Source organism: Thermobia domestica, chromosome 10, assembly GCF_964235325.1.
Source record: "Thermobia domestica chromosome 10, izTheDome1.hap1.1, whole genome shotgun sequence".
NCBI lineage: Eukaryota > Metazoa > Arthropoda > Insecta > Zygentoma > Lepismatidae > Thermobia > Thermobia domestica.
In genome coordinates, this window is record NC_137463.1 from 164,031,206 (window position 1) to 164,044,206 (window position 13,001).

At 35.4% G+C, this 13,001-nt stretch overlaps 1 protein-coding gene across 1 annotated transcript in view; it reads left to right on the top strand.

Moving 5' to 3' along the window:
* The first annotated feature begins 2,027 nt into the window (after positions 1–2,027).
* Positions 2,028–13,001, top strand: part of LOC145662814 (acyl-CoA desaturase-like) — a 61,114-nt gene continuing 50,140 nt past the window's right edge. Inside the window, exons 1-2 of the mRNA XM_081728705.1 lie at positions 2,028–2,240; positions 5,195–5,325. Coding sequence (XP_081584831.1) covers positions 2,042–2,240; positions 5,195–5,325 — 330 coding nt within the window. The 5' untranslated portion in view covers positions 2,028–2,041. The remainder of the gene's footprint in view (positions 2,241–5,194; positions 5,326–13,001) is intronic.

A 13,001-nucleotide genomic window follows, 5' to 3' on the forward strand; every position in this document is an offset into this window, starting at 1 on the left:
ATTGAATTATCAAAAGTGCAACTTTCTAGAGTGATGTGGCGTTGGACCACATTCGTTCTCAGATCAGCTCTGTTAAGACCTGGAATGGAGCCATAAATGGTAGGAGGGGAACATTACGCCATTGGGTTCATTGCATCACTTAGCTCCTTGAGAATGCATGGAGGTGGAAAGCTGCTACGGATTGGTGTCTCCAAAACGGAACATACACTTTCAATTATGATCAGAGGTATACCAGGGGATGTGCTCAAATTCATCCTGATGTTCCTCAAACTATGCTGCAACAGCCCCAGTTGTATGAATGAGTGTATAATCGTCCTGTAATATGACTTCAATGGCAAAAACAACGTCTAGACCATATGGTGCAGATTGTTTTCTAAAATTGTTATATAACAGAGCTGTCCAAGTGGCGGCCCGCCAAACCATTTTCTGCGGCCCACAAAGCTCTCACGATTTACAATTGTTATTACTGATAATATTTTCATTTATATTTATTCATTCTTTTAATGTTTCCACACTTCTTTTTAAATAAGGCATCCATTTAGCGCTTCTGTACAACAAAAAGGCGCGTTCATCCACAGCAACACTGTAGTCGGTAATGTAACTACAGGCAAAATATCGTTGCTGAAAGAAACGATTAGTTCAATAAGAAATACATCTGGTCTAGCTTAAAAAAGGAGACCCTTTCTTCCTCGAGCTCTCCCTAGAAGCCATAAGGAGCAAGAAATACACCACTTCCTTTCACAAACACCTAATAATAATAATAATAATAATAATAATAATAATAATAATAATAATAATAATAATAATAATAATAATAATAATAATAATAATAGTTGCGGCCCTCCACCTTACTAGTAAAGACGGCTATGGCCCCCAAGCTCATTATAATTGGACACCACTGCTATATAAGGAGGCCAGCGACAAGTCGGTAAGTGTCAGCACAGGACCGATTAAAAACCAGGATAATGTGACCCATAACATTACACAGGCGCCGGCGTGGGTTGGGAGAAGACATTGTGGATCTCACAGTTCTTTCGATGTCCGGTATACATAAACAGGGCCCGTGGTCTTAAATAAGATGAACGATGACTAATCGATCCATATTACTTATTCCCAATCATTAGCGGTCCATGTTGAATGTTCGCGTCATTATTGGCGTAGTGCTAAAAGGTTATGATCCAATGTCGACGATTTCGCCCGTGCAACCTTCTGATGTATTGATGCCATGTAACTCTCGGCAGACTTCCATTGTCAACACAGGCTGTGAGAGGTTGCGTGAGTTCCCCTGCCACTTATATCGCAGTTACATGACGGTTTTGAGGAACAATTCGTGTTAATTCCTCAGCGGGACCTGTCGCTGATGTTTTTCCTTCTACCACTGTTCCTCTTCGGCAATGTGGTTTTGCCGTGGCCGACATCAACTTGGCACTGTTCCTCGCGGCACACCTAACACAATTGCCACATTCAGCAAGCTTTCTTCACATAACCAAATGCCAACTATTTGTCCTCTTTGAAAATCAGAGAAGTCACCGACTTTACACTATCACTGTCTGCTACCACTGTACACTGCCCTTCTACCTTTCCTCAGTAGTATGGCGTTTTCTCTAACATACTATTACCAACAACTTGTGCAGCGGTATCCATCTGACCGGTGCCAACTCAGAGATCAGATGCTTCCACTTCCTGATATTTTCATTATTCTCATAATCACCTCTTGTATTTGTAGTAGTAAATCAAATTGTACGACTTAAAATAATATTCACCCAGACATTTTAATTGTCATAATTTAATGTATTGTAATATGATTGAAACTTCTTCAATGCATTGTCTGTTAACTTTGAGCACATTAGCATACCACTTCAGTCTAAAATGCTTTCTATTAATTTTGTATTTTTCATTTGGAATTCTATTATGTGTATCAATTTATCTTTAATAATTACTTATAAGTATATTAATTAACAATATACTCATGAGTAAAAGGAAGGAATGTAACGGTAAATATTTAATTATGTTATTTTCTTTACAGTCTTTCTTACGAGAGATGCAAAACAAAAGCGCACTCACAGTTGAAGAAATGGTCGATGGTCTGACTTCTGTAGAAACCGAAATCAAGGCAAAGGACAGTCCAAAGCAAAAGATAATATGGATTCTTGCGGTCTATCTGTTAATGGATCATTTATTTGCTATCTGGGGATTATCTCTACTCTTCGGCAAGACTAAAATGTATACAATTTTGTGGAGTAAGTAGTGTAAAATATATTTATTGTAGAATGATCAAGCTACGCGCACCTACTTATTTAATAGCAAATGTTCTGTCACTTTAATGGAAAATTAAATAATAATTTAGACATTTACGTTTCTACACACTTCTCTTCAGAGTTTCCAGTTTCTCTTTACCATTAGGAATAACGTCCTTTCATTACTTGTCACACAATCTATATTACTGTCTAGTATTGCCATCTTGTAGATTTCACAAGATGTCAAAAACTGTGACCAAAAGTATAGAAGGCAAGCGACTTTATGCGCAATGAACAAGTTGAACACGACCTTAAATTATTTGAAAGAAAAAGTAAAGCAATTATTTGAAAGAAAAAGTAAAGCAAAAAAAGAAAAGAAATAGAAAAGAAAAATAAAACGGAAATAAACCATTCACTCTTACTCTACTATTTTATAATGTAAGGATTAATGAATTATTAATATTTTACATGCAACTGTTTAATGTTTGTAAATCATTGTATACAAATCAGCTAATTATAACTGCAATCGATGTAATTTCTTATAAATTAATTCTAATTGAAATTATCAAAATAATTTCTTAGCCAATTTTCAACAAATTTGAATAATGAACTGACTAGTAGCAATATGGTAAATCTCAAACATACAAGAAGTAAATGTATGTGTCTAAGAAATCGATAAAAATTACTGTTATTATTAAATCATATTTCATCCTAGCTACTCTCTAACGAACACAGTAGCTTAAAGCTAGTGAAATATTAGCTAGATTTCTCTTCACTAATATGTGTTGACCAAGTTTAGTTCTACTTAAAAATTATGTGTGCACTTCGCGCAGTATTAGCCATGTTCTGATTACAATTTAGATAGACATTTGGAATAATTTTGTTATTGTATTAATAAAAAGTAATTGTTGAACTCTAAAAGAAATAAGTTCCTAATATATTTTAGAGTTTTGACTGCTACAATAAATTCCAGAAAATAGATTGAGTAGTAACTTAAAATTGCAGACAAACGTTATTTGATTGAATTGACTATTTCCTAACACGCTTGCTTTGTTATCGAATAGATTTGGCTTATTACACATTCAATTGAAGATATTTCAGTTCCCAATTTAATGAACTAATTAACAACTTTAAATAAGCAAAGTTTAATTACAAATTTAATTTCGAGTTACTGCAGACGATTTGATTTTCGGGATTTCAAGCCGTAACACCTAACTCTTTACTCCAAATCTGCACCATCTAAACGAAAATCGGTTATATTCATCTTCAAATTGTTGTAAATTTGAGAAATAGAAAACAGGTCATTATCTATTACCAGTCCCCTCCATTCGTTGATTGGATGCTACCATTTTTAACTATAACTTGCGTTACTAGGTGCAATATTATTCCTTTTATGATTTTCAGTCAGAAATACTTCATGCATTAACTTCAACTGGAATTATTCTTTACTGAATTAAACTTTTAGTTATAACGCAATTTAAGTGATGTTACAATTGTTGGTTACTTCTATTTAGCTTAGAATGACCAATTTTCATATATTTTTTAACGATCTAATGGTCCTTTAAGCGAACATTCGATTTGAATATTTTTAATGCGCCTAATTAGCAACTTTCTTCGATTTGGTTAATGCGCTAGAATTTGACTTAACTCTAAACTACGATTGCCATTCGTCCCGAAACATCCGGGACCATCACGGAATCGAGATCTGTGTTCCGACGTCCCTAAAATATTTCTCGCGACGCTTAAATGTCTCGGATTTTAGCGAAGAAGAAATGAAGAGAATATTATAGTTTGCTTTTGTCGCAGGATTAAGTATATCATTATTCTCTCAAACTTCTAAGTATGGCAATTCAAAAATTGAAAAAAAAAAAAAAAAACTTGAATACATAAAACATGGATTTAATTAAGTTCACGATTTAACTACTTTGACATTGAACGAAGCATTCGCTTCATTGGGCCAGGGACAAAAGTTTTTACAGCTCAATCTTATAGTTATCTTAAGTACTCTGTTTCAATCTGTGTTTTGCTTCTAAAACATTTTAATCAATAATCCCTGACCAATATTGTTGGTAATTTTCCTCTGATCATTCAGGAAGAAAAATATGTTGTTTTAACTTGAACACACAACAATAGGAAAATGTTGGTTTTATTTATATTTTTACTAGAATAACATTTCGATATAAGTTTCACATTGCAGTGATAAGGATATTCATGTTTTCATGTCCTTAGTTTTATTTTTTTCTATATAACATTTATTTATGTTCGCATATTAGTAATTTAATTATTACTTTCTCTTTCATTATACATAACAAAGTTCCCTTGATTTTAAGGTGTTGTTAGAAAACTACGAAATTACAAAATTAGAAAATTTAGTTCATAGTTGCAATTAAAGAATATATTTTACTTTTATAGTAAACTCTAACCTGCCACTTGACATAATTTTTAATAAACATAATTTAAGGCGACGAATATACATAATTGGAATATTGCAAATACTGTCATTAACATTTGCTACATACTTGTACACTAGAACACAAACTAAAATTATTTATGGAAGTATGTTATAGCCAGGGGCGGATCCGGGACGGACTTCTGGGGGGGGCGGTGGGTTGTAATACTGCTACTTAGAGCTACTTTTAAGAGCTCCAAACTCTGAGATGGGTTTTATTTATATATAAAATAAAAAAGTTTCCTCTTTTGAATCCCCCGATCGCCCCCTGGATCCGCCCCTGGTTATAGCTGATTACGCTTGTGTTCTCCGGTTTTAGCGTTTGCTAATATGGTGGAATGCCACTTCCATAACATCATACAAAATTACTTTTGTGAGGTGTACAAATGTGAATAAATTCCCCTCCCCCCTTCGTTAAGAAATTATGTTAAGATGCAGACTTTTTGGCAACTATGAATGCACGACAGTCTACCTATACTTTAAAAAAATTGTAATTTTCCTTTTGTAGCTAGCTTCTTAATCCTTTACGCTGGATTTTCTATAACTGCTGGAGCACATAGATTATGGGCTCATACTTCATACAAAGCTAAGTGGCCTCTTCAATTAATTTTTGCGATAGGATGCACATCAGCACTTCAGGTAAGAACACTTAACTAGTCTGAATATCTTGAAATTAAATTTTTAAGGTTGTTTAGAATGCTAACTTGTTTTTTTAATTGGCAAATGCTGTATGCCTTTCGGCTGCAAGATGCTATTCTTAAAATTTTTCCATTACTAGCGCCTCTGGTGAGAATAAATTTGTACTTGAAATTTTTGTGAAGGAAATCGAGATCCTTAAAGAGGGTTGCCACGTTAGAAGAACTTGTAGCTGTCATAAAAAAAAATCTTGAAACCATACCATATTTTACCATGTACACATAATCTTGAAAGGGTCATAAATATTTTTTTCCACCTTGCAAGGGGTTGAACAGTGTGCAACTTTCTGGGACGTCTTGCTTGCTACCTGCTATCGCCCTCTCGCTGACATAAAGGAATAACCAGTTTCGCCGCTTCCGAAACAACGGATTCTTTCGGACAGGGAGTGGGAGTGCGCCAAAATACAAGTTTTTAATGAGAAGGTTGAGTGTTTGTCCACTACAGTGCAGTGCTACATAGGTGGAAATACCTTTCTTGCTTTCAAGAAGTTGTAATATGTACATAGTAAATAGAAAGATTGGGTTTCAAGATTTTTTTATGACAGCTACAAGTTCCTGTAAAGTGACAAGGCCTCTTTACACAGAAATGTACACATGTAGAAAGAGAGGAACAAGAAAAAGTAACCTTTGCAAGGAAGGGTGGTGTTTCATGATATAACTGAATATTATATTCCTACCCATCCAGTCTATAGTTAGTAGAGTCTATCCTCGCAGATGGAGGACCTTTGACGAGTATCAAAATTGAATGAGACATTTTTTCTGTGGTTGTTCAGCACTATTTATAAGCAGTGGCGGATGTAGCTCGGAGCCGGGGCGCATAGGCCCTTCCAGTTTTTGAGAGACAAAAATAATTGAAGCTATTATTTATATAGTTTTGAAAGTTTATAGTAAACTCATGATATACCTGTCATAGTCTGGGTTCTGGCTGCCCTCCCCACTCCCCCAGTTGTACCTTCTATATCCGCCCCTGTTCATAAGTAAAACACTGCCACACATCACAAAACATTATACAGGGTGAGCATAAAGTCTTGCCCTGATTACAAGAATTTATTACAGAAGAACTGTTTGACATAATAATGTAAATACTGGTCAGTTACATAGGCTAGTATTACAAGTTTTTTTAAGACCACTTACGTTAGACCACTTCAATGTGTGCCCCCTTGGTAGCTCGGAGAATGTCTACGCGGTATTCCACTTCCCACCAGGTGTTTTGTAACATGTCTTGTGTCACTGTACCCACAACTGCTTGTATCTCAGCCTTCAGTTCCTCGACGTCAGCAACAGGTGTGGCATAGAATCTGTGCTTGATATAGCCCCATAAAAAATCCAGTGGAGTAATGTCTGTGGCGGGGAGAGCGTGATACCACAGCACGCATTGCACTTCTTCCTGCTTCGATGCCATTTTGCCAACTAACCCGCGCGCGCCAAGTAACGTACTGCGTCACTCTTGGGTAGCACTAGTGCCAGCTATTGGTCTTTAAAAAAAAAACTTGTAATACAAACCTATGTAACACACCAGAATTTAAATTATTCTGTCCAACGGTTATTCCGTAATAAATTTTTATAATCAGGGCAGGACTTTATGCTTACGGTGTATTCCTACAGTTTAATATTTATTCCGTAGCCATAGTTTTAGCCGTAAAGATCGACGCTAGGGTGACAAAGTTATTTTTACCAGAAGCAGTATGGACTTTACAGAAAAATGGAAACGAAGATATCTTCATAACTAGAGAGTCTGTTCAATCAGAAAGGAAACTTTAAGTAATAGGAACTAAATAGTTCACCAAAACTATTGGAGGAGAAAAAGAGGTCACGGTTTCAGATTTCAGTTTCAGTCTCCATGACACGGTTTCAGTCTTTTCCACCGAAATCCAGAATATCATTATCTTCGACTGTCTTCAAGAAAGTAAACCTGTAATGGCCAAATGCTCGGTAATTGGTGGTTGTGTCCATTGAGACTTTTTCTCAGGATCATAATATCTATAACATATCACGGTTTCAAGCAATTTCACCGAAATCCAATTTGCATAAGGATTGTGCGGGGTCCTTTGCATATTTTTTCAGTATATAAAAATGATATCGAGGTTGTCTGTGCTGTGTCATCATCATCGTTTTCGCAAATTCCGTTTGTAGAGGAGGTGAATGGGGTAACTTCTAAAATTTCTTAATTTCCCATTTCGTACTTTTGAAATAAATACAAAAACACTTTTCAGCCGTTTAAAATTAATTTTCGAACATAATTAGCACTTCGGTCGATTCGGGTTTTCATCATTTTCTTCTTATTGAAATGTGTATCCTAAGGGTAGAACGGGTTTACATGATTTCTTCAGTGATTAATTTCATAAACATCGGTCTATTCTTTCCACACGAAGAACAGACATTCAGCTAGTACTATGGTCGCCAAACTTATGAAGCTTCTTAGCTACTGTACCGTTTTTAAGTACCCGGCTATTTGAGGCGATCGCAAAGCGTATTTATTGCTCATGCGTACTCTTGGACTACGCTGACCATGTATTTAAATGTAGCTGGCTAATCATAAACGCGAAAGCAGTAAAATCGCTGAGAAAACGTCAGCTCGAGCGTCGGCGGGTCGGAACAATAGATCGCCTGCTGTTTAAAAGATTTCAAAAGGAAGGGGAAAAAAGGAAAGACGTGTTGCCAGGCAAAGGGATTGTAGCAAGAAACAGCTGCTTGGAAGATGGTTTGTGCAGAGTATTGGAACTCTGCTATTACACACCTTGACCTGGCAAAAAGACCTGGAAACCCTAACTGGCTCACAATATGATTTACACATCTGGTGAAAGTAAAATTACTGAATAGCCACTTTGGCCGCGTTCGCTACAGGGGGTAACGCTTACTCAAATAGCCTAAGACTAAATCCTATTGCGACCTACCAACCAAAAGAACTACCAACATTTTTTTAAATATCTTACATTTATTTATTGCCTTATTTTTACATTTCTAGTTAATATAAAATCAAACTATCCAAGTTAGCAAATGTCTAATATAAACATGAAAAACAAAACGTGCATAACCCCACTCGTATACAATCTACTGTGAGATGAGGCTGACAATGATAGTTGGGCAGGAGAAACAAGCAGTTGTCGTCAGCGCCCACTGTCGTTAGTGTCAGCTCAGTGGAGGAATCAAAGTTAGCCAACCGGAGCGTCAAAACAATCTACTACATGAGATACTAGTAGCTCGCGATCGACAGTTTGGCGATCACTAAGCTAGTATATACATTATTTTCATTGCATAAAGATTAGTTTTGTTTTAAGTCGGCCTTGTATGACCTAGTGAGTAAGCTCTATAAATATATTAGACTTAAATGATGTTTTATTAAAAAGAAAGTTTTATTGAAAGTAGATATTTAGAAATAAGTCACTAAATATGAAAATAAGATGTCAATAAACTGTAAAAACAAATCTTCGTAAGCTTAAGTAATTGAACTGGTAGACCAGTTGATGAAGCCACATCATGACGTTGCCATTTCATGAATAATTTTTACTTTTGTGTCCTTGACTGTTCTTTGCCTTTGCTTATTTAACTGACATTTTTCCTAAGGCTATGCCATTCCCCTCTCTAAACTACTTTCCCGTTCATTAATTGCTCCAAAAGTTCATATTTTTGTGTGCCGCTGTTCTATATCATGATAGAAGAAATAATGATTTTGATTTTTCCTCCACTCTTAAATTGCTTTTTAAACTACAACACATTTCTTGTTTAGTCTCTCTGCTGTACATTGTGTCTGCTAGTGGAGGAAAGAGAGAGACTATAGTATCATTCATTTTCACTTCAATGACTGTAAATAAATTAAAATAAAAACTGCATATCTTGGAACGAAGCCCTGAATATCTTAACCCGATTTACGGTAAGTACGAATACTATTTCATATGGCAAACAAAGTTTAACGGAATTTGTCTTTCAAAGATACTATCGGTGATATAACACCATACCATTATTGCAACCATCCCATGACTCTTGAAGCCAGCTAAAATCGTATCCAAATATTTATCCTTCATTATCTTAAATATTTTGCTATCAGAAGCAGATATAGTAAAAATTGGGAAGTTCCGGTCAATAGTAATCTTTAGAAAGACTTCTCATTTGAATGTAAGAATTACTCTGTTCAATGTTGTCACTTATTTAGTCTTTTTCTTCCTCTTCCCAGTTTCCTTTCTTCTATGCACTTTACCATGTCATTCAATACACATTTTTTTATCAGTGCTCTAACCAGGATTCTGTCTCTTAATTATTGCCACTGTTGTTTTCTTTTCTTCATCACTACTCAAGCTTCTAAGCTGAATTTTTGAGCTCTTTACCTTCTTTATACATTCCAACATTAATATATATTTTTTTTAAAAAAAAAATTGAAATCTTATTGCCAAAATCTAAAGTAGTAGCGTGGGGTAGACGTAAAAATTTTTAATTGGTTCTTGTATGTTATGAGCTTAAGCCGGGATTACTACGCTGTGTGGTCTTATTTTGACAACAAGCTATGGGATTAACGTGGTATTAAAGTGGAAGTTTACTTAAAAAGGCGACTTTTTATCATATAGTATGATGTATATACAATAATTACATTTTTTAATTGAAGAAATGAAACTGCAATTATAGTGTATTGGTAAACCGTCCAGTGTATGACGTGTGTAAGATTTTTCCGCTGGCGCCATTATTGTCTGGCTTCGTCGCGGCTTTTTCCTTTATAAATATCGGCTCGCTTTGTATGGCCGCCCACCAGCCCCACTGCGCCACGCGCTAATGGCATTTTCCTGTTTGACGGCTCTTTTATACTTTAGCCCACGTAACAAGAGAAAGTTATTACATACCTTTTTACTTACCTTTGATGACATGACCGTTACTCCGGTGCTCCCTATTTTACTGGTTGTTTGTTGTTGCCCGCTTGTAATGTACCATTACAGTTGAAAGTAATGGCAATTTTTTTTTACGCACCCTGTACCTAGTAATTTTTTTTTTAAAATTCAATTTCGGTTTAGTTACACAATTTATTTACTCTCTTTACTTCGAATTAAATATAATAAACCCAAAGGTTTTGTTAGTAACCATATTCCCACTGTATAATATATTTATTTATATTTTGATTAAGTGTAAATCCCATTTACGGATATATAACTTGAATAGTTACAAGGTTTACCATTCTGACGTCATACCGGAACATAGTTCCGTTATTGGATATAAATTTCCTTAATTTCAGACCAATGTAGATTTTGGCCAGGTACCTAATCTTTCCCTCACCCCCTCTCACTAGTCCATAGTCACTTTCAGATCCGGTTATATCTGGATTTGCCAAATTTCTATTTGCTTTGTAATTTCCGCGGCTAAAATTTTCGTTCTGATTGGAGGAATTCTCTTACCTCTGGCTTTTTCGGCGCAATGTTATCGGAATAATCAAAGACACACTCGCAGGAGCAGCTTGTGATTTTCTTGCTACATATTTTTCGGGAAGGATTCGAATTTCCAAGGAAAACTAAGGTAACATACAATGTAATCCAATAGTTAAAGATTTATAACAGAATAGGAGCCCGAAAAATCCGCAAATTTTGGTAAAGAAGCTGCAATTCAGTGAAATAACAAATTCCAGTTCTGTTTACTAGGAAGCCATGTTTGCTGCCTATCGAGAATAGACAACAGTGAAAGAGTGACTTTACTTTTTTTTATTTCAAACTCAAGTAGGGATTAGGGAAATTACGACCTGTTAGTGCATGTTGTTCGTGTATTAAGTAAATGTGACTTTCTATTATTTATTTCGTAATTGCATGTATGTAGTAGGTTGAATAGTACTGTAAATAATCATAATGGCAGCTTAAGTTAGTTCAAAAGGGCTCCTATCCCCTTTTCCAAATTGAACCAGTTCTAGCGGGGGAATGGGTTAGTTATTGTTCGTTTTAGGGCCTTTTCCCCTTTCAGGGGAAGGGTCCCTACATAAACCTCCTTAAGGTGCCCCCCGGGCATCAACTTTTGGTAGTCATTATGTAAACAATTGGTCAGGTCAATTGGACCTAGTGTTTACCTTTCTCATTTTGCCCCCTCTAAATTAAATAGAGCCGACGGTATATATCAGAAGGGAGTATTTATTTTGTCAACATGCATGTAACTAAATGGTGCATGTTTGGTTTAGTTAGTTGTTTTATGTATAGTATTAGCAGTGGTGTATGTAGTTAGTAGTCTTGTGTGAGTGTGTGAATTTTTGGTTAGGACAGTGTATAAATATGTGTTAATTTAGTACCATTTTCCTAACAGAAATAAACCAGAGTAAATATTAAATTTCTGATTAATGAGTACAAGTATACATTTCAGTACACGGTAAATTATGCCTCCACTACAGCGCCACAGCGTCCGGTTTCGGTACTCAATTGTTTGTTGACAATACGACATCGCATAACTTAGTGATCTAGGTTGTTGGATTTTAGTCATTTATTCAAAAATTACTTTCATTGGACATGGATTTCGGGTCAGATGAGTATACCTTCGTATAAAATAGCATGAGATCTTACTGTACTGAAAATTTCAGCTTGCTAGGGTCAGTAGAAATTGAAATATCCGCCGAAATAAAGAATACCTATTTTCTTAATAGAAGTAAAGCCCATATGCTGTTACTGTTTGGTTCAAAATGTAGTATTAAATTCTTTTTTCCCGTGGCTGTCGAAAATTCCATTGTTGCTTCAGTTTTATCAACAAATCAGAAATAGATTAATCATTGACAATTTAACTTTCCGTAAATACATGTATGATTTTTTTTTAAACCTGCAAGGTAAATACAATTTGGGTGCTTCGAAATAAAGAGTACGTGGTTCGATGAATGTGATCGTGTGGTGGTTTGAGCGTGATAGATTGCGATAGTTATATATATATATATATTTATTACTGCGTAATGTAGATATGTGTATGGCCTGCGTGTAAAATGTACGAAATAGGGTGTTTATAAAATATTACTTCGTGCGAAAATTAGTAGATAATGAATGAACGTAATGATATGTTAATAATATGATATATAATATGAACGAGATGACGACCCCTATATTTAAATGGATAGGCCTAATGAATTTTATATAGTGAAAATATGAATATGTTTACGAAAAAAAAAAAAAAATCTCTCGCGTTTTGACTTCCACACCAGTGCATTCATCCAACCGAGTTTGCTACTTGAATGTAAATTATAGTTGGGAATTGTGTGTTACTTTGCATTTATGTACCTCATAATAACAGCCCCAGATCTTAAGCCTTTCAATAGATAGAGTAGTATCATGTGGGAATTACTTCTAAAGGATGACAGAAATGATAATTAAGAAAACCAACTGCTATATTCTGTGATCATCGAAAAGTACAGGTTTCGGTCATTTGTATCTTTAGCATGCATAGCCTCTCCGAGATTTTTTTTTTTGTTTTTGTTGCTTACCTTATTTATTTATTGTGCAGTGTTCATATAACTCAGTTCGGACTATCCGATTAAATTAACTGCTACTAAATTAATATTCATGTCATTAGCGTACCCGGACGTCGACCCCTAGTCCCCTTAAGTATTTTTCATGTCTTTTCTTAGTTTAATTAGATGAGGGAAATTAACGACGTCCCAGACGGTGGCATGTCTGCGCTGGGTAG